This window comes from Sorex fumeus, unplaced genomic scaffold, assembly GCF_029834395.1.
Source record: "Sorex fumeus unplaced genomic scaffold, SorFum_2.1 ptg000033l, whole genome shotgun sequence".
Lineage (NCBI taxonomy): Eukaryota > Metazoa > Chordata > Mammalia > Eulipotyphla > Soricidae > Sorex > Sorex fumeus.
Window position 1 is genome coordinate 31,122,876 of NW_026606090.1, and position 26,638 is coordinate 31,149,513.

General features: G+C 41.9%; 1 protein-coding gene across 2 annotated transcripts in view; it reads left to right on the top strand.

Annotated features, from left to right (window-relative positions):
• LRRC1 (leucine rich repeat containing 1) overlaps window positions 1-25,816 on the top strand; it is a 145,365-nt gene extending 119,549 nt beyond the window's left edge. For both annotated transcript variants that reach the window (XM_056116767.1, XM_056116768.1), the window contains 5 exons: window positions 728-811; window positions 10,758-10,873; window positions 20,577-20,749; window positions 22,182-22,318; window positions 24,358-25,816. In XM_056116767.1, the coding sequence (XP_055972742.1) occupies window positions 728-811; window positions 10,758-10,873; window positions 20,577-20,749; window positions 22,182-22,318; window positions 24,358-24,516 (669 nt within the window). In that variant the 3' untranslated portion in view covers window positions 24,517-25,816. The remainder of the gene's footprint in view (window positions 1-727; window positions 812-10,757; window positions 10,874-20,576; window positions 20,750-22,181; window positions 22,319-24,357) is intronic.
• The last annotated feature ends 822 nt before the right edge of the window (window positions 25,817-26,638 follow it).

Below are 26,638 nucleotides of genomic sequence, written 5' to 3' on the forward strand. Positions count from 1 at the left end.
ATCAGATGCTCTCACTGAACCCCTGGCCCAGTTGATCAAGAAAAAAAATTTGACAAAAAGGAGTCAGAGGCCTTCTCTGGCAGGAGTGATGGGAGGGAGTGAATCTTCCTACTGTGGTTTGAGGTTTCAGTCTTACAAATAGCATTACAGTTCCAAACTTGGTATTCAGCCTGGATTCCATGCGAGTCTCACAGACACACTCCCCACTCCAGTCGTGGGCGCAGCCTGTTTCCAGGGGGCCCTGTGCTCCCCTGGCGGCCCTCCCTCCTACTCTCCTGGGCCTTCTGCACCCAGTTGGGGTCCTGATTTCCAGCTGTAGCCAGAACTCTGCGGCCCATCACCGTCTAAACCACAGTCTCAGTGCAGTTCTCAAGGGTCCAGTCAGGAAAGGAGTGACTCTGGATGTGAATTTTCAGCTGGGGACTGATGAGCTGCCTCCTTTGCTAGGTGTTTCTCTATTCCCTGGTCTGTGCCTTTGATTTCGTTTCACTGGAACATTCTACCATTTCAACACAGATGTAAAATATTGAACTCTACATCCCCTGAGTGAACTTTGCAAATATCTGGTACTCAAGAACTATTGTTACCATTTTTTTTTTCCCTGCATGGGTAGGGAGGAAGCTGGATAAAATTCTATTCCTTAGGTCCTTGCAAAGAGCTGTTTTAATATTTGCCACACTTTTTCAAGCAGAATATTAACTTACTGATTAAAATGTTCCTTTAACAGGCCTTACCTAAGAGCATTGGAAAACTTAAGAAGTTGAGTAACTTGAATGCAGACAGAAATAAATTAGTGTCATTACCAAAAGAGGTATGTGCTTTAAGAAAAAATTATCATTTCACTGAAATAATTCACCGGAGATTAAAAATAAAAGTCATATACTTTAAAAGACGTATGTGATCCTTTTTGAAGTGTGATCTCTCCTTGTAAATCTAGAGATGGTTGGAGGAATTACATCAATGAATGAGCAACAATAATGAGAGAATAAGTGGGTCTGCAAGACTGTAAGTTTGTTGGGAAAGCTGAACTGATTGGTTGTGTAGTTGGATGACGAATGACTCAGGTTTCCAGCTCGACATACAGAAGATACCAATATACCATACAGACATCACTGGCAGAAGTTAGTTTGCAAGAGGAAATAGATAACTTGGAGTTTTGTTGTGACACGAAACTAGCGCATGAACCAAGGGAATTGTAAGCATGGATCCTAATGCTGATGCAGCCCTGTTTCTGGGCATTTGAACACTGAACAGTGTTCATGTCTGGGGAGGAGTGAATGAGCTCTCCACAAAGGCATTCTCATAGAGGAAGGCAAAATGAAAGCTAAAGCTGGATTCCTAGGATTTTTCTTGTCAATGCGTCAAGAGTCGCCATCCCTTGTAGAGCATCTCTTTGCAGGCCAAGAGGCATTTAAGCTTTGTCAAGAGAGGAGGAAATGCAGGGATCTGTGAGGAAACCCATTGTAGATCAAATAAGCAGGCTTCCAGGGCATTGTTTAGAAAGAAAGCTTTCTCTTTAGATCCAGGAGGGCTTGATTGGACGAGGTTTTGAACTTAAACTTAATTTTTCTTAATTCTATTTTTGTTTATTTGTTTTGGTTTGGGGGTTATATCTGGCAATGTAACTCAGAACTTACTCCTGGCTCTGCACTCAGGAATCACTCTGGTGGACTCGTGGGACTATATGGGGTGCCAGAATTGAACATAGGTCAGCCTGTGCAAGTCGAATGCTCTACGTGCTATACTGTCACTCTGGCCCTGAACTTGTTTTCTAAATTAGCATTATAGCTTAGCTTAAAACTGTGCTTAGGGCACCCATGAGATGGGGGTGGACCTCCTTTCCTTCCTCAGGACCACACATGAAAAGGCTCTGTGTTCAGTGATGTTCTTGCTGGCCAGGTATAGTTTCCTTTGGAATGGCCTATTCTGACACTTTCTGACATCTTTTCTCAGAATAGTTTCAGGGAAGCCGTCCAGTCAGCTAGAACACGAGGGCTTCTTATTTTCCTAGTGTATTTCTGAAGGGGTTAATTTGAGCTTGGTTTCTTTTCCTTTGCCCAGTGTGTTCTTCTTCCCAGGGTGTCCCAGGTTTTTCCTTGGATAACTGCTGGCTGTCACCACCCCCATTTTGGAAGCCAGGGGCTTTTCATTCTAAATGGGATCACCTTCTGACATCTTACTAGTCTGAACACCAGCATGTAAATAACGGTTTTCCAGCAGAGAGAAATCTCAGAAACACTGGGACTCCACCAAGAGATCTTGTTACTGATCAAGACATTTTGGTTCCAGTCTCTAAATGAAATAAAACATAGGAGTTGCTTTTTTTCTGTACACTAATTTTCCTCTGCTCAAAATGCATTCTCCCATACATGGGGCTGGATGATAGATGGGGCATATCAACAAGGAAGAAGTAGAAAACAAAGACTGTTTTGTCTTTCTGATGCCATGGACTGGCCTAGGGAATTTCATGTCTGTTGACCCCTTGAAACCTCAGAACAGCTCTTGTGGTCATGAGGCGAGCTTCAGTTTAAGACTGAGGGAGTGGGCCCATGAGTAGCTTTCCTTAGAGCTGGGGGGGTGGAGAGACGGAAGCTCCAGAGAAGGAGCTCCCGACTCCCAGCCTCTGCATGTCTTTGCCTGGCCAGTGAAGGCTTCACTCTTCAGGTGTGGCAGTCAGCACGGCCATTTCCATTGTTGTGACCTTGTAAGACAAGAAGGACCTCAGTTTGGTACAGAAAGATCAGATTCTCTTTTTTGTTGTTGTTTTTTGAGGGCAGTCCAGAAAATCGGTACATTTTAGGAGTATTGCCACGGTGAATGCCAAGCAAAGATCAGTGCCAGATTGACTTCTCATGTTACCCCTCAGAAAGCTTCAGTTCCCATCTCCAGCTTCCGCCTTCCTTTTTGGTTATTTTAGAATAACACCTTCTCGACAAGGACTCTGCTTTTGGTAAAACTATCACCACAGTCACCCTTTCTCTTGCATTTAATGTTTGTGTTGGGAGGATTAAACCTACTATGTGCTGGTTGTGGCATAAATATCCTAGAACAGCTTTTTTCTTCCTTCCTTTCTTTCTTTTTGGACTGTGGAAACTGAAAGCTTTGTGAAAATATTTTTAGCCCCAAACCATTTTATTTAGCTTTCGTATTTTATCCATTTTCTACGTCATCATCTGAGTAATTTTTCTGGCATTAAGAGTTTTGTCGATAGGTCTAAAGACAACGCCACTTTCCTTCGCTGTTCCATCAGGCTGAGAGGGTTTAGATCTTAGGAATCCTGTCTTTCCTCACTGCCATCGCCACTCTGCACCCATCACCCACACTCAGTTCCTAGAGTAGGAACTGCACCAAGTACATGTCTTCAATTCTGCTGTGGGTCATACTTTGGTAACCCAGCAGAAATGGTTGGGTATTTGCCTCTGACCATTGCACAGGGCAGCCAAACCACTGAGAGCCTCCTGACCTCAGCTGTGCCGCATTGGTCTGGGTGCGCCATCCTGCCTTGAATGACTGTGGCAGGTCTTGAGACAGCCGGGAGGTGGGGCGGGGGGAGGTAAGGGGGGGTTTGAGACTGTGTATGTTTGAGACTCTGTGTCCCAGCTTGATACCATTGGATCAAACCCTACACCTTACCAATTGTTTCCTTTCCTTTCAAAACTTGATCACTTCCTCTTGAACAGCTGAGTCACTTGCATGATGTACCTACACTCAAATGCTGACCAACTTCACTTTATCTATTAAATATCTTATTCCCTTTATTTGCTAATATGCCATTGCTTTGATATATTGTGCTGCTCTATATTCTTGTGTTTTTTTCAGTTGGTATTGTCTGTTTCATAGCACAGTTCCTTAGTCTGTAGCAACATGTATTGGCTTTTTTTTTTCCCCCAAAATGGTTGAAGAGAAAAATGTACTGTGTGGGTCACAATAACAAAGTCTGTTTGTGTTCTGTGGTGTTATTTGTGGTAAACATTTGCAAATCAACGAATGTCTCTTGTTTTTTTAATTGTTAGCTGCTTGGAATTTTAGAAAAGTCAGGTAACTTGTTAACTTGTAAGTATTAATCAGACCACAGTTGCATCTCTGACTTCCATTTCGCTTAATTGCATGAAGATTCAAATCAGCTGACTGCTTTGTGTGTTCTTCATTGTGCAGTACTGGATATTTTCTCCTCAGTTCAGTGTTGTTGTTTTTAAATGACTTGCATGGAACCTTCTTTTATTATGTGTTTGTCGGATTTGTTCAGATTATTTTCTCTCTAAAGGATGCTGTTCTGCGAATTACATTTTAAGTGACTCAGAAATTCTAAAAGACTTCATTTGGCGGCTCATCTGTCTTCACCGTATTCAAGTTTGTGGGCATAATGCTATTCCAATGGAAACTCTAGATTTGCTTCATTTGCTCACATGGCATGCTTCTGGTTTTGTTTTTTTCAAGCCACTGATTGTGTCTTTGATTTCTCATCCTGTTGCTTAAGTTTATGTTTCTGGGAAAGGAGGTTTCCTAAAAAAAAACTCATTTTGGGTGGAGGGAAGAAGTAAGAAGGGTCTGTATTGAAATATGATTCCTTAGGCAGAATTGGTCTACCTTGTATGTGAGCATAGGTCTGATGGAAGAGAACCAATAATATCCCTTAGGTAAATTGTACCTTCAAATATCTCTATTATATAGAACTTCTAGCTGGAAGAAGGGTTAAAGCCCAGTCTTCTCTTTCTTTCTTTTTTTCTTTCTTTTCTTTCTTTTTTTGGGTGCACACCCAGATGCTCAGGGCTTCTGAATCTGCACTCAGGAGTTACTCCTGCTTGCATGCAAGGCAAGCACCCAGCAGCGGGTCCTATTGCTCTGCCCCCACTCCCCTCAGTCTTTTTTTTCTATTGAGTCAAAACTTAAGTGACCCTAATTGACCCACAAGTTACCCATTCAAGTAAGATAGGACAGGATCTGAAGGTCACCAAGTCCTGTCTTTACCAGGCACCCATAAACATTAATTGCCTGTACGTAATTGTATTCGATATGCCAAACACAGTAACAACAAAGTCTCCAATGGAGACGTTACTGGGCCCGCTCGAGCAAATCGACGATCAGCGGGAGGGCCTTTACCTTACCTTACCTTTACGTAATTGTACAATATGCAAAAAAACTGTCATAATGATATATTCATTTGTGGGTCACTTTCTGTGTTTTTATTGTTATTGTTTAAAAGAATTTTAGTATAAGTTCTCATTAGACTCTAAACTTATATTATAAAATTATTGGCAAATTAAAAATGATCATTTATTACCTAAAAATATTAAAACATTGTTGACCCTGGACTTCAGTATGGAGGAACTTTCCTAAACTTGAGAGAGAAAATAATTCAGTAAAGATGATGCAAATGGTAAAGTTGTCTATGTGAAAATTAGGTTTTTGACCTTCAGAGAGGTGAGGGCACCTGGGACGCAGAGTAATGTTCCATCACAAATGAAGGCTTTCCCTTATTCTCTTACATATTCTTGGGCATCATGGAGATAAAAGAAGATATAGAGAGTAGATAAAAATAAGAACAAGTTTTATACTCCTCACCCCCATCCCAAATAATTGCATCAAGTGATTAATAGAAAGGGCAAAGAGAAAAGGCTACTGTGGGAAATTTTTAGCTCTGCCATTTTTCACAAAAATTTAAGTTTTTTCACCTATTTCAAAGCTTTAGAAAGTACACGTTGGCAAAAGTACAGGAAAAAGTCTGTTAATATGGACATGGCTTCTCTGAAAGGGACTATGGTAATAGAATCAAAAGTGTGCAAGTCTTTTTTGTCTTTTTTTTTTGAGATCCAGTTTTTTCTTTATTTTTCAAAAATATTTTATTGAGTGTGTATTACAAAGCTATTCATGATTTAGTTTCATACATACAGTGCCCCAATACCAATCCTTTCACCAGTGTACACTCTCCTCCAAAATGTGCAAGACTTAATTCTGTGAGTCCACTTCAAGAATTTATCTCTAATAAAGAATTACAGATATACATAAAGAATGATGGAAAAGGAAATTTATTACACACAGGAGCAGCTAACGTGCCACACCCCATATTGGGCATAGTGCCAAGGCATTTCATGTTTATTCTTGTCATATTTTCACAATAGTTTTACGAGGGATAGGTAAATTATCAATATTCAACAGATTGTGAAACCAAGATACAGAGAAATTAATTGTCCCAGATTGCACAGCAGAGAAATGGAAGAACTAGCCAGCAGTATCTAATATGATTTATTTAATTTATGATAAATCCATAGAATGAAGTGGCTGATAAAATCTTTTTAGAAAGGTAAAAATATGGGACAATATTCTTGATGTCATATTTTGGCCCGAATTTTTGCTAAAGTTGATTTTTATAATCACAAATGCATGGGAATGACACCAAGAGATTGGACCTCCAAAATTGTTAATGTTGATTATCCCTTTGTGGTAGAATTTATTTTGAGTTACATATCCAGTGTACTTTCATGTGTACATGTGTATGTTTTTTATTTTCCAGTCAACGTATGTTGTATTTGTATAATTAGAAAAGTAGAATGCTGTAGCTGTTGGTGGTGACCAAAAATCAGGGAGTCCCAAAGCCACATTGTCAAAATATTTATGAAGAAAGGAGCATTGAATAATATGACACAGATGATAATGAGAAAGGGCAAAAATAATCTTTGTCTTCTAAAATTACACATCGTATGATTTCCATTTAGATTGTATTTTGACCATATTTTGCTTTTTATACATTTTTCTTGTTGTGTGAAATGTGGGTTTGGTTATGTTGTAAATAGTATTACCAGGAAGCTATTGAAAGGAAATGAAAGCTCCCTTACATTTAGGGTAGACATTCGCAAAGTGGCACAGAAGCAGACAAAAGGGAAAGTATTTCTCTTTGAATCTTTGAATCAGTGTGCTTATGTTCTTTAGTGCTATGTCAGGGGCAGACAGTTTATACTGATTGCAAGTTGACCTGACGAAAGGCTTTCTAAATGATCTACAGATCCCATCTCCTTGAGAGGGATTAGATCAGTAACGAACAGCTGAGAACAGTCCAGTCTAAAACTGAAACACTATAAAAAGCTAAACCCGATTCTCAGTTATATTCTGTAACTCTCAGAGAATCCAAGTCCAACCCCTTGTATTCTGGGAAGGTGCTATTATGTGGTTTAAGAGAGTTTAAAAATATCAGCTTCCTACATAACTGGTAATGAGTTATTTAAACAGTTACTCTGCTTCCCAGAATTTCTAAGTGATGGAGACATTTTATCCTCATGACCGCGAAAGAACCGGTAAACTATATCTCCCAGACCCAAAAGGAAAGGCAAGAATGTTTGTGAATAATAGCTATGAGACAGTACTGAGCATGTTCTGGCACTGTGAAACACTCCCAGGAAGACAGATTGCTTAAAGACATTTAGGTAGATCCTGGATGAGCTTGCTAGCATCAGCACAGATCCCACACTTGTTTGAGTGTTGATTGTACCAGACTTCTGGGGTTGGAATTTTCACATCCCTTCTTAGAAAAACAATATCAACCACATTTATTTGGCAGCAGCAATAAGCCAGGCTCTGTGATAGGTGCTAAATTATACTTGTGGCTTCATTCTCATATAATCCTTATAGTTAACTTTTGGTTAAAGTAATGTGGCCAAACCCACAAAGCACATGACTGACCCTAAGTTCTCTCCCACATCTGTATGATCTCAAAGCATACACTCCCTTTGTTGCGCCGCAGTCCCCTTTGACGTTGTACAGAGAACTGTATCTTTTGAATTATGGGTTTGACTGCTTAATCGCATTTTCTGAAAAATCAAGGTTCCAGCCATCCCTTCCTGGCTGATTTGGGAAGAGGACTCTGAATGTTAGTCTGGGACAGTGCGTGCCTTTGAGGAGGACTGACTGAGGCATCCCAGCATTCCCTGCTGCAGGGCATCAACTTCCAAGAACCACACTTAGTGGAGAGCAGGAAGTCAGTTTGCCGACAGCCCAGCACGCCTAGCAAGCTCTGAGTACAGTTGCTGTTCAGCCCTACAGATTAGAGTAGAAAGGAGAAAGAATAGAAAGGTTGTAAACAGTTCATTCCCCCCACCAAACACTTCAAGTATGCCAACTTGCCCATCACTTTTATCACTCTGACAACATTTAGAACTCTACCCAACAAGCTTTGTAATCAAAGCTTCTTTTTTTTTTTTTTGGTTTTGGTTTTATAATTAGATATTACATGCACCTAATACAATTGAAAATGTTCACGTGGTTTATAGGATGAGACCCTAAGCAGATACCCTACAGGTGACTGGGACAATGAATAACTTCATGACACGGTGCCCAAATCAGGATTGAGTCTTGGCACTGCACACTGAGCAGGAGGGAAGTCATTGCACCTCATGTAGTGAGGAGCTAGCGTTTTCTGCTATTCTTGCCTACAGAGACCAGACACATAAAGCGAGGCCAGGACAGCAGTGTTGAGAGATATCTAACCTCAGTCACAGGAAAGACCTCCCCTTAGTTAACAAGCCCACTGTGAACACAGACCCTTTCAAGGAACAAGATTATGGAGGGGTAATGGAGGGGATCCTTGGATTCCCTTCCTATGAGTAGATCGTTGTTAGGACCATCTAAATTTATCAAAGAATTTGATCTTGTCCTCAAATCTGGATTTGTATTATTTTCTTTCTATGATATTCCAGGGTATTGGAGTAAAATCAGTGATTATCTTCCTTGGGAAAGGGAGAAATGCTACACCCCACACAAGTTTCTGTTGCAGAATGCTCTTAGGACATGAATTGAGGCCTCATGTTGACAAGACATGAAAACCTATTCTAAAGATTCCTCTAGAAGAAAATTTTCCCCCTTACTATACATATAAGCACATGATAAGTAGTTACCTTTCATCAGTAAACGAATGTATGTCGTGTATATAAACATACTTACCTGAGAAAAATATTGGTTGGTATGTAGGCTTCTCGTGTAAGTACATAGGATGTACACTCTGCATGACAAGCACCCTGATTATATGAAGTTATGTGTTAAGTTAGGCCATCTTAGAATCCCTCACATGATAGTTTGTGCTATTAGACAGTTACGGAATATTTTATAGTTTAGAGAATGTTTAGTTAATACCAGTGTGATTGACAAACTTGAGAAAGACAGCAGAAAGGCATTTCTGTAAGAAATAGTGCTTTTGGGGCAGGAGTAATAATACAAAGGGCTGGAGTGCAGGCATTAGCCAGGGGGCCTGATTCCATCCCTTGCATCACATTTCCCTTCACAATACCAGCAGTGACCCCCCAAGCCTTGCACCAGGAGTGGACCCTGGGTACCACCAGGAGTGGCCCAAATACAAATGGAAAGAGAATCCAAAAGTTCAAGCAATTTTGTACCTTGAGTGAATTAACCAGTTTTATTGGATAAAAATGTCTACACAAAGAAATAAAAGGTACCATCTAAACTCCTTTCTACATATCTGAAAGTTTTCCAGATGGCTGGAGATGGATGTGAGTTTGTGGCTTCATGCTTGCTTACTTTTATTGACCGTCCATCATGGGTAAATACTGCAGTGAAATATATTACTTCGGAATCTTTGTATTAATTCTGACGGACAGAACCTTTACATTAATTCTCACAAACTTTCCCATGAAGATAACTGCATTGCAATTTCATGATTATGCCTTCTGCTTTTAAAGATGTGATATACTCATTAAACACACGTAAATAGGAAAGGGCAGAAAATACATGCAGATATCATTGGGAATTCAAGTCCCTAACTGGGAGCCTCTGGAGTATTTTTCCGTGTGTCACAGAGACCTCATAGTTTCCTTCGCGAGCTGTGCCAGTCTTTGATTTTAGTGAGGATGGCGAGTCTAAGAAGAATACAGTCCTGTGTGGAGTCCTGCAGAAGGTTGTGTCTGGGATCGAGTTATTTTTCTACTCTCCTGGTTAGGTTCCCTTTGTAAAAACAACTGCCAGCTTATTTGAGAATCACTGAATTCTTGTTGTTGTTCTTCTTTCTTCTTTTTTCTTGTCCTCCTTCTCCTCCTCCTCCTCTTTCGCCTCCTCCTCCTTCTCCTCCTTCTTCCCTTCCTTCTCCTCCTCTTCCTCTTCCTCTTCCTCTTCCTCTTCCTCCTCTTCCTTTTCCACTTTCTCCTCCTCCTCCTTCTGTTTTTCCTCCTCCCCTCCTCTCCCCTCTCCCCTCCTCCTTCCTCCTCCTCCCCCTTCTCCTTCATCCTGTTCCTCCCTCCTCTTTCTTCCTTCTTCCTTCCATACAAATAGCTCAATTTCCTTTAATTACCTGCTTTAATAATAATATCAACTATGGCAAGGACTGAGATGTGAGTTGTGTACTTTCACGAGCAGGTCATAACTGAGATCAGCGTGTGTTTGCCATATTTAATGTTTGATAAGGGCTGGATCGATAGCACAGCGGGTAGGGCATTTGCCTTGAACGTGGCCGACCCGGGTTCTATTCCTCCATCCCCCTCGGAGAGCCTAGCAAGCTACCAAGAGTATCCTGCCTGCACAGCAGAGCCTGGCAAGGTCCCCATGGCGGATTGGATATGCCAAACACAGTAACAACAAGTCTCACAGTGGAGACGTTACTGCTTCCCGCTCGAGCAAACTGATGAACAGCAGGAGGACAGCGACAGTGGGCATGACAATTCTTGATAAGAATGGAACAGAGCTTGCATTTGTCAAAGGAGCGTGAACTTACCTAATCGAACAGAAGCTGTTCAAACAACGCCTTTTCTTCCCCACTGTAGATCGGCGGTTGCTGCAGCCTGACTGTGTTCTGCGTTCGTGACAACAGACTCACCCGGATCCCCGCAGAGCTCTCACAGGCAATGGAGCTTCACGTCCTGGACGTGGCAGGGAACAGGTAAGCATGTTCCTGTTTGCTTTGCTCATGAGGAACAAGTGCCTCTTCATGCTCACATGCTCTGCTGCTTCATCGTCTTTCCTCTGCTCCGTGTTGAAGAGTGTATTGATCAGTGGAGCTGCCCAGGCCTCAGGGAACCCCCAAGCTCACTGTTGCAGTGAGTGAGCCTGAGGGGAGCAGATACCTGGGACCATGCCCTGCAGCAGGACTTCTTAAACTTTCACCACCTGGGGACCCTTTTGTTCAAAAAAAAAAAAAAAAGAAAAGAAAAGGGGAAAAAAAAAGCCCAAAACCATGTGACTTGTTATATGGATGAGAAACATCTTGGATTCATTACATATTTGATTTTGAATTTGTTGTGCTCAATTGTATGTTTAGAAATCTTTTAATATTGCAAGATTTTTTTTCAGGACCCCCCACATTCAGTTCTGTGATCCGCAGTTTAGAAAGCCATGCTATTAACATATTTTTTAATTTTACTGATTGAGATTCTTTGGTGTACCATGTTAATAATGTTTTTTCATGCACTTGATTCCAGCACCACACCCATCTCCAGTGTACCCACTTCCCTCTCCCAAGGACTCAGTACTCCTTTTTTTTTAATTATTAAAAACTTTATTATTATAGTTTATGTGTGGTACTCTCACAGACATGAGAAAAATAACATATTTTGAATATCAGGTATATAGGGGCCAACATCTGAATTGAGAGGAAGTGCTCCTTCTGCTTCTCTGGAAAAACTAGGAAAATCTTGACCCATTCTTAGGTAAAGGGTGGAGACAGGACTTCCTCATGCAGATCTAAAAATACTATTCCAGAAGTACCAAATCCCCTTAAGAAGGCTGAGAAAAGAGGGTCAAGAAGAACACCCCAGTGTGGTCTGGAACAAGGATGCTTGGCTTCAAATGTTTCATTTCTGCATGCATGAATTTGAGAAAATGATTTTACCCACTACTGAATCATTGCTTCGCCTTTCATTCATTCATCATTCATCATCCTGTTATTCGTCGATTGCCTCGAGCAGGCCCCAGTAACGTCTCCTTCATCCTGGCCCTGAGATTATATTCAAGGCTCTTTAGGAGAATGAGACCCATCATTGTTACTGGTATTTGGCATATTTGGTACGCCACGGGGAGTTTGCCAGACTCTGCCGTGTGGGCAGGCTACATTCGATAGCCTGCAAGTTTGTCCAAACTTGCTTCGCCTTTATGGATTTATAATTTAAATTTTTATTTTTATCAATACACCATGATTTACAAAGTTGTTCGTAATACAGTTGTTTCAGACATTTAGCCTTCTAACACCACCAGTGTTACCTTCCCTCCACCAGTGTCCCCAGTTTCTCTCCCAACTCCAACCCCAACCTGTCTCCTTAGTCACATGACAGATTTACTTTATATTGTTCCCAACATTCCTCTTAAACCCACCCCTCCAGCTCAGTGATGGGAATCAGGTCTCCCATTATGTTGCCTGCGGATCTTTGTTGCCATCTTGCTATGTATCTTTAAGTTGCTCAGATGGACAGACTCTAAGTTGATATTCCTGTGAAATGCTTCCCAGAACAGCCGGACAGGAGTGTAAAAAGAACCAGGAGACCCATGTTATCGTAGCTTTCATAACTGGTTTTTGCTTAGTCATCTCATGTGCCTTCGTTTCCTCATTGACAAAAAGAGCCTGAATGAGCTGAAGCTAGATTTTAATGAGGAATCTCAATGGGCTTTAGCAGTGACCCTGAGCCTCTTGGGACTTTAAAAACTTCCCTCCCAAGTGTAGTTATGAATTGCCAAGTGAGACACAGTCCAAAAATTTTTTTTCTCTTCAAGCTTTATTTCTTTCACATTGGAGCCTCTTCTCTATCACCCTACTTTTTTTTCTTTACTTGTGCTCTTTTTTTTTTCCAGGTGGAGGGTGTGGGAATGAGACTGGATCACACCACACCTGCCTATGCCCAGGATTTGCTCATGGCTCTGTGCTCAGGGATTCAGGCCAGTGTTAGCCGTGTGCACAGTACCTGACCCACTGTACTGTCTCTCAGGCTTGTATTCATCCCTAGAAGCTGCCTTTTTTTCTGAGTCTCTCTGTAAAATCTCCCCAAACGTAGGGATTCCAGCCCCAGATGATAACTGCCCTAGTTACAGGTACATACGCCACCTCCCATCCACCCACCACACACACACACACACACACACACACACACACACACACACACACACACACACACCCACTAAAAGTTTCCTCAAATTAGTCATTATGTTTTATGTGTCCTGGGACTGTTGGTGCCTTCACTGTGCCCAGCATGTGATAAATGCCTTGATAAGTAGTTTCCCACTGAAGGAAAATGTTAAAAGTTATTGTTTCACAAAATGTAAAGCAAACTACTGTGAGGTAGCTCAGGTCACGGATTCATTTCCACAGGGAATTAAAATAATTGCTTTTGAATGCGAGACAGTTAGAAGTCGTGCTCAGCCGGGGAAAGGGGTGCAATGATTTTAAATGGTAAATGGCACCAATCTAAAGAGTGCTGGGACCTAGGTCAGACACCAAGCCCCTGGTTGTTATTTTTGCTGATGGATTGCAGGCAGCACTGCTAAAGAAATGGCAGTGGTTAGCCGGCATTGGGATGAGTGCTGGCTTTTGGGAGTGCCCATCTTTTTAAAGCTAATCCTAATATGACTTCTTGACTCTTTGGGGTTTTGTCTGTTTTTTTTTCAAGTTTTTTGATTGAATCACCATAAGATAAAGTTACAAAGCTTTCATGATTGAGTTTCATTCGTACAATGATTAAGCACTCATCCCTCCACCAGTGTACATTTTCTACCACCAGTGTCCCCAGTAACCCTCCTGCCATCCCACCCCCTGTCTCTGTAGCAGGCACCTTCCTTCTTTCTCTCTACTTTGGGGCTTCATAGTTTGCAATACAGATACTGAGTGGGCACACATCTCCCATCCTGAGAAATCCCTCCAGCCATCATTGACTCAGTGGTCCCTTCTCCGTCCCAACTGCCTTCTCCCCCAGCACATGAGGTAGGCTTCCAAACTGTGGGCTGATCCTTCTGGCCCTTCTATTACTTTAATCCCTGGTTCTTGCCATCCTGGTGAATAGGAATTTACATCACAGTTTGCTGAGTAGAAAGATGGCTCTGTTGTCCACATGTTTTCCACATGAAAGACCTCATGCTCCAAGTCTCTCAAAAGAAGGGAACGTTGGACTTTAATATGCTTGGTTTGGAGTGGAGAAAACCCAGTTAAAAAATTTGTTACATAGCTGTCATCTGAGTCAGCCAAGTGTATCATTTATTCTAGGTATATATAGATTCATAACCAAATATAAGGCTATTAAAATATTTAATCACTACTTATTTAAAGTATCAACATAGAAACTAATAAAAAAAAAGCTACTGTGTCAGCCTTTTGGCCTACAAAAATGCCATACCATGGGAAATCATACCCTTTTGCACAGAAGTTTCTGCCTCTTTTCTCAAGCATATAAAACTAGCAGATGATAGAAGGGATACTAAATTTTAGTTTCTGAATATTTTGCTTTGTATAAGTATAACACATTAAGGTATAGCATGGATAGAACTATAAAATGTAATGAGAAACTAAGCCCAAGCCTTTTGTGACAGTGGCAGAGAAGGTACAGAAGGATACATTACCTTAGTTTTTCAACTCTCCCGTAGGAGTACCCACCAGTTAAATTTGATTATATGAGAATCTTCTTTGTAGTACGAATTGAACCAATACTTAGAAAAAAATGACTTCCAATGAAGAAGTTTATACCTTTGATTCTTACCGTTAAAAATGTTGATACTACCTCATACCTATTACAGTGCTTATTACTTACCCTGTCGCTAAAACCAAAGCAAGAGGTGGTATATATTGGCAAGGATGTGGAGAAGATGGAGAAGACGAAATTCTTGTGTTATTGTCAGTGAAAATGTATATTGGTACAGCCACCATGGAAAACAGCATGGCGGCATCCCAAGAAATTTTAAAAAATGGGACTATGCCATATGATTCGACAGTTCAGTTAGTTTTTCTCTTTAGCTTATTTGTTTTCTTTCTCTGTGTCAGCCCCAACAGTGTTCAGGGCTTACTCCTGACTTTGTGCTCAAAGATTACTTCTGCCAGGCTAGGGTCGGGGACAATGTGGGGTTCCCGGGACCAAAGCCAGATTGGCCACATCTAAGTCAAGTGTCTTACTGCTGTATTATCACTCCAGCCCCTGTTTTTCAAAGGAAATGATGTTCTTTCATTTTCAACATCGTGGATGAATCTTGAGACATGAAGTGGACTAAGTCAAACAGAGGAAGACTAAGATTTCACTTATCTGTAGAACCTGAAAACAAAAATAAGACTTAGAAACAGAACAGATTGTGGTTGCCAGCCTAAGGAAATGAGGTTTTAGAATCCCTGTTTGAGACCCCACAGAACATGTAGATGGGAGAGTACTCTGGCCAAGCATATGTGTGGTCACTGGTCACTGCCGTAACAAAGACAAAAGCTGGGCAGAAGGGAAAGAGAAGGGTATACACTGGAAATCTCTGACAGAGACGAGTTTTAAATGTTTTCACTCAAAAAAGGTAGTTCTGTGAGGTGATGAACCCTGTTCTAGTAATCATTTTGCGGTAAAAGCATAGATCATTGCATTGGATATCTTAAACATCCCCAATATTAGATGTCAGTTTTCTCTCAAGGGGGGGAGGGAAATTAGATATTAAAGGATAAAATGCAACACAAACGTGTTGTCATACAGTTAAAGAATGAGCGCCTCTGTGAAAAGAGCTAGTACATACTGTTCTCAGTGTTGTTTTCAGACTCATCAAAAACACCCAAATGTTAAAAGTGGTTCCCATAAAGAAGTAGAAAATTGACAGTAAAGGAATTTGTCCCTTTTGCTACATTAGTAATGTTGAATTTTTTTTCACAGATTATGTTCTGTAAATATTTAGAACTTGAAACATTTTTGAAAAGTTTGGAGTTGGGTTTGCAACTAGAATCTAGTTGGCGAAACCAGAATCAATTATGCAATAATAGTTACTATTAATTCGATTGTTTTTTTTTTTTCCCTTTATTTTATTTTATTTTTTTTAAAGTTGTAGATTTACAATTTTTTGTGCTTTGGTTTCAATTATACAATGATCAGATACCCATCCCTCCACCAGTGCCCATTTTCCACCACCATGGATAATATCCCTCCCACCCCCAACCCCCATCTCCCCGTCTCTGTGGCAGGGCAATCCCCTGTGTTCTCTCTCTCCTTTTGGGTGTTGTGGTCTGCAAAAGAGGCATTGAGTGGCAAACATGTTCAGTCCATAGTCTACTTTCGACATGCATCTCCCCTCCTGGGAGGATCCTCCAAACATCCTTTATTTGGTGCTCCCTTCTCTATCTGAATAGCCCTTTCCTCTAGGATACCCGGCTGGCCTCTAAGTTATGGAGTAATCCTCCTGGTGCTGATCTCAGCTATTCTTGGGTATTAATCTCATACTTTGTTACTTTATATCCCCCAGATGAATGCAATCTTTCTATGTCTATCCCTCTCTTTCTGACTCATTTCGCTTAGCATGATACTTTCCATATTGTTTTTAGGAGTTGAACAAACTTGACATTGTAGTTGCTACGGTAGTTCAGTGGTGGGGAAGGTTGTTTGGGACCTGGCAGGTCATAGGCAATAGTAGGTATAAGAGGTTCATGGTTTGTATTAATTCCTTTGTTTTAGTTCTTGGGCTGGAGCGATAGCACAGCGGGTAGGGCATTTGCCTTGCACGTGGTCGACCAGGGTTCGAGTCCTCCATCCCTCTTGGAGAGCCTGGCAAGCTACCAAGAGTATCCACTCTATCCCGCCCGCACGGCAGAGCCTGGCAAGCTCCTGGTGGTGAATTGGATATGCCAAAAAACAGTAACAAGTCTCACGATGGAGATGTTACTGGTGCCCACTCGAGCAAATCTATAAACAACAGGAGGACAGGGCTACAGTGCTACAGTTTTAGTTCTTATGCCACTTCACTGATGGAAATGGCAACCATAGACTTTCTATTTGGGGGGAACATGGCCTCCAGCAGAACAGGAAAATGTGAACAGATGAGATTGGTTTCTTGTGTTGATGCTGTTGGGTACAAAAGGTTACAGAATACACTGAAATGATATCATTCACTCTGGAAAGCAGGAATATTCTTTGGAGTGGAGGCTAATTGGAGTGTGGGCGGGATGGTTCACCAAAGAGAAGCAGAGGGGTGTGTGTGTGTGTGTGTGTGTGTGTGTGTGTGTGTGTGTGTGTACATGGTGGTTAAGGCTGACCATCTTACTTCTCAGACTAGAGGTGTTATAGACAATTCATTATTGTTGCATGACTTAGTTATTGTGAATATAAGACCATTGTAGAACCTGGTCACTTATTTTTGCTGTTACCATACAATTTGTAATCTTTAGAAGTTGTTAATTGTTATGGATGGTCCATTTAGCCTTATACGTTGGCTTTAGCTCTTGTCTGGGAAGCCAGTATTAGTTGGAGAAGTTAGTTTGACTATGTTTGAGTCTCTCTAATTTGTGCCAGTTTTGAAATCTAGATGTTTTTTTCCTTATGCCTTTGTGACTAAGAAAAATAGGAATTCTGGTTGTAGATTACTTATGTAAGACTTGAAACTAACATTCTGGTGAATGTTAGGTTAAATTACTTTAAGACAGAAATAACCTGCTTTCCAGAGAAATGGTCCTTTTGGTCAGTAAAATAAAAAGGCAGTGTGCTTGAAGATTTAATAGTGTGGTATGTTACAGGTAGTTTCCCCTGTTTTGTTGGGATTTTTTTTTTGGGGGGGATGGGGTTGGACCACAGCCTGGTCATGCTTAGAAACTACTCCTGGCTCTGTGCTCGGGGGTCCCTCCTGGTGTGCTTGGGAACATGTGCAATGTATGGGAGAAAATCAGGTAAGTGCCTTAAAGTTAAGTCAAGTATCTTAACCCCTCCACTATCTTTCTGGTCCCTATAGATATTTCTCTAAAGAACAGCATTCAGTGCTTGACTTAATACATCCACTTCTTTGCTTTTGGGCCTCTGTATGAGAGACTGGAGGCCAGTGGGAGAAACAATTGTTTGTATAAGCACAGGAGGTCTCCATTTCTTTCCCACTGAAGGAACTGCTGCTGCAGAATCAGGGGAATTGGAAGTCATCTGTCCCCACAGGCCCATTGCATGGTCCTTTTCGTGGTAAGCTGTCACATATGAAATGGATGCTAGGGGTTAAAAAAATGCATATTTCTCCCCTAATATGACTCAGTGAAACACCTTAGTATCAATTCTTTTTCACAGGGACTCAAGCACATACAATTCTCATTGCGTAGAATTTGTTTATTTTTGAGATTCTTTGGTTTACAATGCTATCAATGATTCCCCATGCACAGGATTCCAACACCACACCCATCACCTGTGCCCCCTCCCTCTCCCAAGCACCCCAGGACTCTTCCCTTCTTGAGCCCTCCCCACCTCCCTTGTGTAAATCTGATCTTCCATTGTGTTGCCTCTGGCCCTTTGTTGGTACCTTGGTGTGTGTCTTTAAGTCCCACGTAGAAGAGAGATTGTTGTGTATCTGTCCCTTTCCTTCTGACTGTCTTCACTCAGCATCGTCTTCTCTAGTTCCATCCACTCCGTGGCAAATTGTGTGATCTTGTTCTTCCTTAATGCAGTGTTTCTTTGTGCATATATACCACAACTTCTCGACTGTTTGTCTGTAGTTAGGTGTTTGGGTTGTTTCCATATCTTGGCTGTCATAATAAGTTTAGCGGTGACCCCAGGTGTTTGTCTAAAGACATCTTTGCAGTTTCTTTAGGACCTAACCCCGACTCCTGCCCTCTGCTCTGTCCAGTGCTTGTGTGGGACCAACAGACCTTTTACTGGGCTGATTGTGAGGAGCAGAAAAACAGGTCCTCATTTCCGAAACTAACGCATGACAATTATTTTGCACTACAGGAAGGTTCTGAGAAGCTTGTTGATAATGTGTTTGTTGTTATGCTCTGTGCTGATTTTATTACCCTTTTACGTCTTTAAAATAAACTTAAGCACTTTGTGCTTACATTTTACTCAGATTAATTTTACTATTTAGTACTCCTGTCCCTCTTCATATCTCTATGTAAAAATCTAACTTAGTTTCCAAAAGTCTGTCCATATAAAATGGTATACAATTCTGATAATGCCAGATTAATCTGTGGGTGAATTATGCATAGGCTTCCCACATGCCTTGAGCAGAGGTGGGTATACCATTTTATGAAGGAAATAAACCCAAGAGTCCATGCTGTCGTATAATCTCTTCTGGAATAAATGGGCCAGATATGTAAGGAAGTATGTCTCATGTTGTAGTTAACAAAAGGTGACGGTTATCTCGCCTCTGAAGTCATTTTGCTGCGAGTCATCCTTAAAGTAAAAATACTTGAATAAACAGAACTTTGAACTCTTCAAACCCTCAACTCCTGGAATCTCTGGGGTTTGGTGGTTTTCAAAGTAAACTTTATTTGTGTAGAGCATTGGTTTTCATTAAAACAGTGTTTTTGTCTTGGCAGTGTTAATATTTGTGGCTGCATAGTTTTGAGGGGAAGCCACACTGGCAGTGTCAGGACTTATTCCTGACTCTGCACTCAGAATCACTCCTGGTAGTGCTCAGGGTACTATATGGGATGCTGGGGTCAAACCCAAGTTGGCTACTTGCAAGGCAAACACCTCCCCACTGTACCATCTCCGGCCCCCAACATACTTATTTTTTCGTAGAATTATCCCATGCCTTGTAGAGCACTGCCTAGCAACATCTGTGACCTCTAATCATTAGATATCAGCAGGGCTCCCCTCACCCCAAAGGTGTTTAAAAACATTGCCAGATGTTCCACTTGGGGCAAAATTGCCCCTTGTTGAAAATGACTGTATTAGATTAATCTTTGGCAAAGTCCCAATTACCTGAGTGCTATTTATATGATAGGCGGTTGCTGCCAATTGTTGGATATTTGTGCAAGCAAAAACAATACCAAGAACCCTACTCTTGAGGTGTCATATTGTAATTCTTTTAGGGCTTTTAACACGTGGCATCTCATTTGAAAGGGAAACAACCTGATATTAATATCAGTTATCACATAGGAGATGAAATGGGAGCACCTTGAAACTGAAAGATAAAGGTTTAAAGTAGGATGCCTAAAATAATCTCCCCTGAGAATGCACAGGGAATCCATGAAAAATAAATACAAAACGTTATTTTCCACCACGACTTAAACTCTTCAACGTCTCAGGCAGCGCCTTCCTCCTGTCCCAAAGATGCCACCGGAAACAATAGTTGATCCTGTGACTTCTGCAGCCCTAAAGCCAGGGAGGCCTTTGCCTCTGAAGCGGGCAGGACTCAGGTCTTCCAGTTCTTCCCTAAAGATGCTGACCGCACGACCGCCCTCTCGCCCAGCTTTCTCCTTTACATTGAGATCTCTTAGACCAGGACAAAAGCAGTGTGCTGTATTGTTCCTTCATATTTTGCTCTGTGGCCTGGAGGTCCCAATGGGAGAGACAAGGGACAGCAAAGAGCAGAGCAGAGCCCCACCTAAGTGTCAACGAGAGAAGAACCCCAGGTTGCAGTGTCAGAGTGGTGTCTTTTTACTGAATCCAGTCTCAGGAGGTCGAATTTCTTCTTGACTCAATGATGTCCGCTGAGATCCGGTGTCTCCTGTTTTCACTTAGGTTGTTGCATTTGCCTCTGTCCCTGACCACGTTGAAGCTGAAGGCTCTGTGGTTATCTGACAACCAGTCGCAGCCTCTGCTTACGTTCCAGATGGACACAGACCAGACCACAGGAGAAAAGATCCTAACCTGCGTCTTACTTCCTCAGCTGCCTTCTGAACCTACCTGCCCAGGTGAATTTTTAACTTGGAGAATTAGTAGGAGCTAGTTTCTATCCATAAACTCGCTCCTCAAGGCCATTGCCGTGTATCCAATCCACGCTGAAAACCACCACCCTGGGTGAGCTGGCAGTGGGTCTCCTCTGGGATTAAGTGCGTCCGCATCCATGTTTGAAGTTTCTTCGGTAGACTTTTGGCTTGGGGTCAGAACTAAAGCTGAAAATGCACATTGACTCCTGAAAATATAGTCTCGTAAAATCCAGACTGATAATTTTGAGGACTCGTGTGGGACACCACAGGCAAACTGTTTTTAAGCCAGTGAGTTCTTTTGAATCATTATACATTTACTCATTATCATATATATTTAACACACACACACACACAACATACACACACACAGAGGCTAGAGAGTTAGTACAGTGGGCAGGGTACTTGCTTTTGAACTCGGTTCACCCATGTTTGATCCCTAGCTGTCCACATGATCCCCACCCCTGCCCCCGGCCCCTACAGGAGTAATCCCTGAGCACTGAGCCAGGAATAAGCCCTGAGCACCACTGAGTATGGCCTAAAAGTAAAAATAGTGATAACAGTATAACATCAGACTGTTTTACCTTAAGTCTTGTGCTAAGAGCAGGTTGCAGGGTTTTTTTTTTGTTTGTTTGTTTGGTTTTTTTTTTTTTTTTTTTTTTTTTGCTTTTTGGGTCACACCTGGCAATGCACAGGGGTTATTCCTGGCTCTGCACTCAGGAATTACTCCTGGCAGTGCTCAGGGGACCGTATGGGATGCTGGGAATCGAACTCAGGTCGGCCACGTGCAAGGCAAACGCCCTACCTGCTGTGCTATTGCTCCAGCCCCTGAGAGCAGGTTTTGATGAAAAAACTGCGGGGGTTTGCTAAGGCCACAGTTCGCTGCACGCTTTGGCCCATGAGTATTTAAGACCCCAGAGAACAAAGTGGTCGAATTTGATCCTGAGAAAAGTCCCTGATTCAGCATGAGTACCCCATGAGGACCAGGAGTCATAGGGTAGAAGAAAGACTTTCCAAGTGACAGTGACATGTTGCACACATACAAGTAGCACGTACTTTATACAATCTTCAAATGAAATTAGACTTTATTGAAAACATAGGTAAACCCAGGCCCCAGGGCCTGTTTTGAGATTTTTTTCAGCTCAGGTTTTGGGCCATGCCCAGAGATACTGAGAGGTTCCTCCTGGTGGTGCTTGAGGGACCATAGGGGATGCCAGGGCTCCAACCTGGGTCAGCTACATGCAAGGCAAGTGCCCTCCCTGCTGCACTATCATTTGGGCCCCCTGGAGTTTGTTTTATAAAGCCAAGACTGAGCAGTTGGGCCTCTGCTTGTGGGATCACACCTGTGATTTCCCTCTGGAAATGCAGCAACTATTCAGGTTGGCCGAGGCTTCTGTTGACCGAGATCTCCTCCCCACAGAGAACTTGCCCCGCTGTGGGGCGCTGGAGAACCTGGTGAGTGACGTCTCCGACGAGGCCTGGAACGAGCGTGCCGTGCACAGAGTCAGCGCCATCCGGTTCTTGGAAGATGAGAAGGAGGACGAGGACAATGAAACGGTAGTGGAGGAGGCTCTTGGCCTTTATGTGAATTCAAAACTAAAATCAGTTTTGACTAAAAATAGGCATCATGTATAGATGCCTTTAATGTTCTATTTCATGTTTGCCTTCTACTTTCAATTTTTTTAAAATTTTTTTCTATGATTCATTTTTTAAAAAATCTCTTGTTTGTTGTATATGTGTGATAGGTCCACCTCCACCGTTTTCTATTTTTATTTCTCCCCCTTCACCAGGGGACTCCTGAGTGTGAAGCTGATGGCTCACCACACATTCACTCAGTTCTTTTTCTTTTTACCTCCAAAACAGTGCTCAGAAGCTCAAAGGTCACGCGGCAGTGCTTGGCCAGACTGAGGCTGCCTGATGGGCCAGTGATATGGAGGGCCCAGGGCCTCCAAGAACCCCACGGGGGGGGGGGGTGTCCCTTCCCCCCACTGTTTTCTTAATAATAACAGATATTTGTGGGATTTTTTTTTTTTTTACATTTTGCTGTTCATCATAAACTCTGTCCTCTGCCACCACCACCCTCATATCACTATTGCCACCTTAGACATTCCTTCATGGACTTGCCTTCTGTTAAACCTGGATTTTCTCCTCCATGAAACCAGGACACCATCATCATCCCACTGTGGGCCGTGGTCTTTGGCAGTCCACTTTCCAGGTTGTAATTCAGTAGTGAGGACTAAGATGTGAAAAAACTGCCCCACCTCACATTCTCACCCACACTCGAAAGTGTCCCTCAGCTATCCAACCTCTCTAGGATTCAGAGGAAATCCTTCAAGTCCTCCCACAAGCTGATTTTGGCTTCTTCAAGCTCCTTGACTTAGTCGAATGTGTCATAAATGGGATTTAGAGGGAGCCTTTGCAGCTCTCAGACCACAGAGGTGGGTTTTAAATTCTTGTCTGTAGTCATTGTTATTCCAGCTATCACCATACAGGAGATTATCTAACAGGGTACATGTGCTTTTACAGAGTGGAGTGAAAATGGGAATCAGGCATGACCAAGTGACTTAAACTCTTAATGCCGACCTCCTGACTTGCTGGGATGGGATTCTATCACCAGTCACTTCATTGCCTCTTGAGTTGCTCTCATAGTGTTTTGTTGACCTGCTTTAGCTTCTTGTGAAATTCGTAGACTTACAATTTAGAAGATGTCAGTGTTATTTCATGGTAGATAAGCATGTAACATGTTACATAACACGTAATTGCCATGGCCAGGGATGTGAGTCACTAGTAGAACACATGCTTTGCACGTCTGAGTTCCTGGGTTTTATCCCTAAGACCACCTCCAATTAATAATTGACTATAGCCAGTTACTTCCAGCACTGTGTCTTTCTTAGGAGAATGTGAACTGTCTTGATTAATCCATAAGTAGCACAGACAGCAGCCAAATAAGAAAATCACTCTGACTTCCTCTTCTCTTCATCTCCTAGTGCCTCAGGGTTGAAGAAAGTCAAAACCACTTGGGGTAGTAGTAGAACATCACAATGACTTTAATTAAGTTTTTTCCCCCCATTATATTTTTCTTCCTCCACATCCCATGCCTTAGAAAGGTTTTTGTGTTTTTTTTTTCCCCCTGCTGTTCAAACAACGGAACTTGAACAGTGGGTAGGGCGTACAAGCGGCCAACATAGCCGACCCGAGTTCGATTCCTCCGCCCCTCTCGGAGAGCCCGGCAAGCTACCGAGAGTATTCGATATGCCAGACACAGTAACAACAAAGTCTCCAATGGAGACGTTACTGGGCCCGCTCGAGCAAATCGACGATCAACGGGAGGGCCTTTACCTTTTACCTTTACCATCTCAAACATTTTTAAATGTTCCAAAAGTGGCCCTATTATCCCCACCAGATCACTTGTAGGCAACACTTTCATCCTCCATAAGCAACTGGCCCGCGTGTGGGGTCCCAGGGCAGCTTTCTCCCCAACTCTGATCTGGGGTAAGGGGAGATGTACAGGGGAAGGCCCTGGCCATCAACTACTCATGTGAAAGAGGGAGGGAGCTAACCCTGGCCACTCATTCCACTGTCTGTTTTTTTTTTAGAGGACACTTCTGAGGCGAGCGACACCACACCCGGGGGAGTTAAAGAACATGAAAAAGACAGTGGAGAATTTGCGGAACGACATGAATGCTGCTAAAGGACTGGATTCCAACAAAAACGAGGTCAATCACGCCATTGACCGAGTGACCACATCCGTGTAGCGTTTCTCCGTTCCAGTCTTACCTCCCGTGTCTTCCCTGCTGTGGAGGAGCCTCGGGCAGGCAGAACCTGTCAGCCTTGCCTGGTGCCACAGGGTGCGGTCCACGCTCTCTGTGGAAGTGCCTTCCTCCCTGGGCCCCGCTGGGCGGCACACCAGGGCTCACCAGGTGCCCTGGGCACCTTCTGAACGGCAGCTGATGGTGAGAAGTAGCGTGCACTACTGTAATCGTATGACCTTCGCTTTGTCTTACATTGGGTAAGGGAGAGAGCTCGAATGCTGGAACGTCCTGAACCCAAGTCTCTTGGACCTATTGATGAAAGTTTTATGTCTGGGGAAAAGTCAGTACTTTCTAAAACCCTTTTTTGGCAGCTCAGATGGTATAAATTAAAAAATTTTTTGTATAGATAGTTTCATAACCCCTTCAAAAATGTCTTTTGTTGTTATTTTATCTTGAAAACGGTACATATTTTAGCATTTGTGCAGAAAAGGAACACACCAGTCCTAAAGTATTTGTTTTTATTTGTACCATCCGCTTGTGCCTTACTGTATCCTGTTGTCATGTCAATACAGTTGTACCTGGTTGAGTCCTTAAGCAGTGATATAAGTTGAGGAATGTGGTACTTTTTAAGCAGTGTTGAATTTTAATCAGCAGTCTACTTGTCAGTTTTGATTTTTACCAGAAAGAAAAGTTAACCCCTGATTTGTAAATTTTATCAATTCATTTTTTTAAAAAAGATGAACCAAAGGATTGGACTGATAATGTTTCTTTCCTGTTTTTTTTTCTTACCCATTAACTCTTTATGAATGAATCTCTTACATTGAGTGCGATGTTGATTGTATCTTCTTGAAAGAGGTATGTGCCATTTGTAACATGTAATAAAGCAGAGAAGCACAAGAGAAAAATGGTTCTGGAAATTCAGGTGATAAATTATGTGCTGCAAAAAGAAAGTATGATTTGTATTGAAGAAAACATTTTAAATTTTATATCAAGATATGAAAAAAAACACAATAAATCAAAGCAACCTATTAGAAATGTTGCTATCTTCATAAGTGCAATTTAATTTGTAAATAGAGTTTCAATCAAAGTGTACAAAATATTGCTTCACTTTTAATTTTAAATTCACTAATTTAAGGGGCCACAAGGTATGTTTTAGTGTGTGTCTGTTGATTTTTTTTCCATATAAAGTGATAAAACAGAAATGAAATAAGCCAGTCACTGTGGTGTCTAGGAAAATCATTATATTTTGTGTGTTATTTTTTGTTGTTGTTCCCTGAAATAAAGTCACCCTGGCCATTAGCCACACAGCTGTCTAAATTATCACTTTTTATGTTTCAATGAAAGCAGAAGCTGAGTTCTTTGACAACTTCTTTCTGTTCCACAACTAGAGTAGTAGTTGGTTCGAAGTCAAATTCTTCTCTCTGTCTTATACATCACAGAACTTACACTCTGGCTTATAATTTTGCTTGGGGCTCAAATGGACTTCTCAGAACCTTCTTCCAATCAGTCAATCAAATTTCTTTTTTTGCAGTTCTGCACTTACTGAATTCACTCTACTTTTTAGGTTGTTTGGAGATATGTGTATATTTTTAGGTGTTTATTGAGTAATGCATAAAACAGGTTTTGGTTCCTCAGAGGTTTTGGAATTTTGCACCCCTGGCAGTGTTCAGGGGTTACTCTGTTCTATACAAGTGGGGGCCACTCGGTGACAGATCTAACCCAGTTCTCTCTCATCGAAGCGTGCATTCAGCCCTTGGAGCCACTTCTTCAACCCTGGGTAGTCAGCTTTAAACTCTTTTCCCTAACCTGTGGACATCCTTTCCCCCTAAACCCCACCTTCATGATAAGAATTTTGGTGAAAAAAGAAATAGAACTTGCATAGGGATTTGTGTTTGTTTTCATGGAAACCTACCCTTAACTACACAGGGTGTCAGACTTTTAGTATAACAGTGAATACCGTGTGTGGAGGGAGGATCGAATGCGTTTTTATGTTTGATTATTTTTTTGTTGCTTCCAGCTGTCTTTACTTCACATTCTCCTGGATCCTTTGAGGGCTTTTGTTTGGGGGGAGGTATTTTTTTATTGAATATTCATGAGATAGACCATTACGAAGCTGTTCATGATA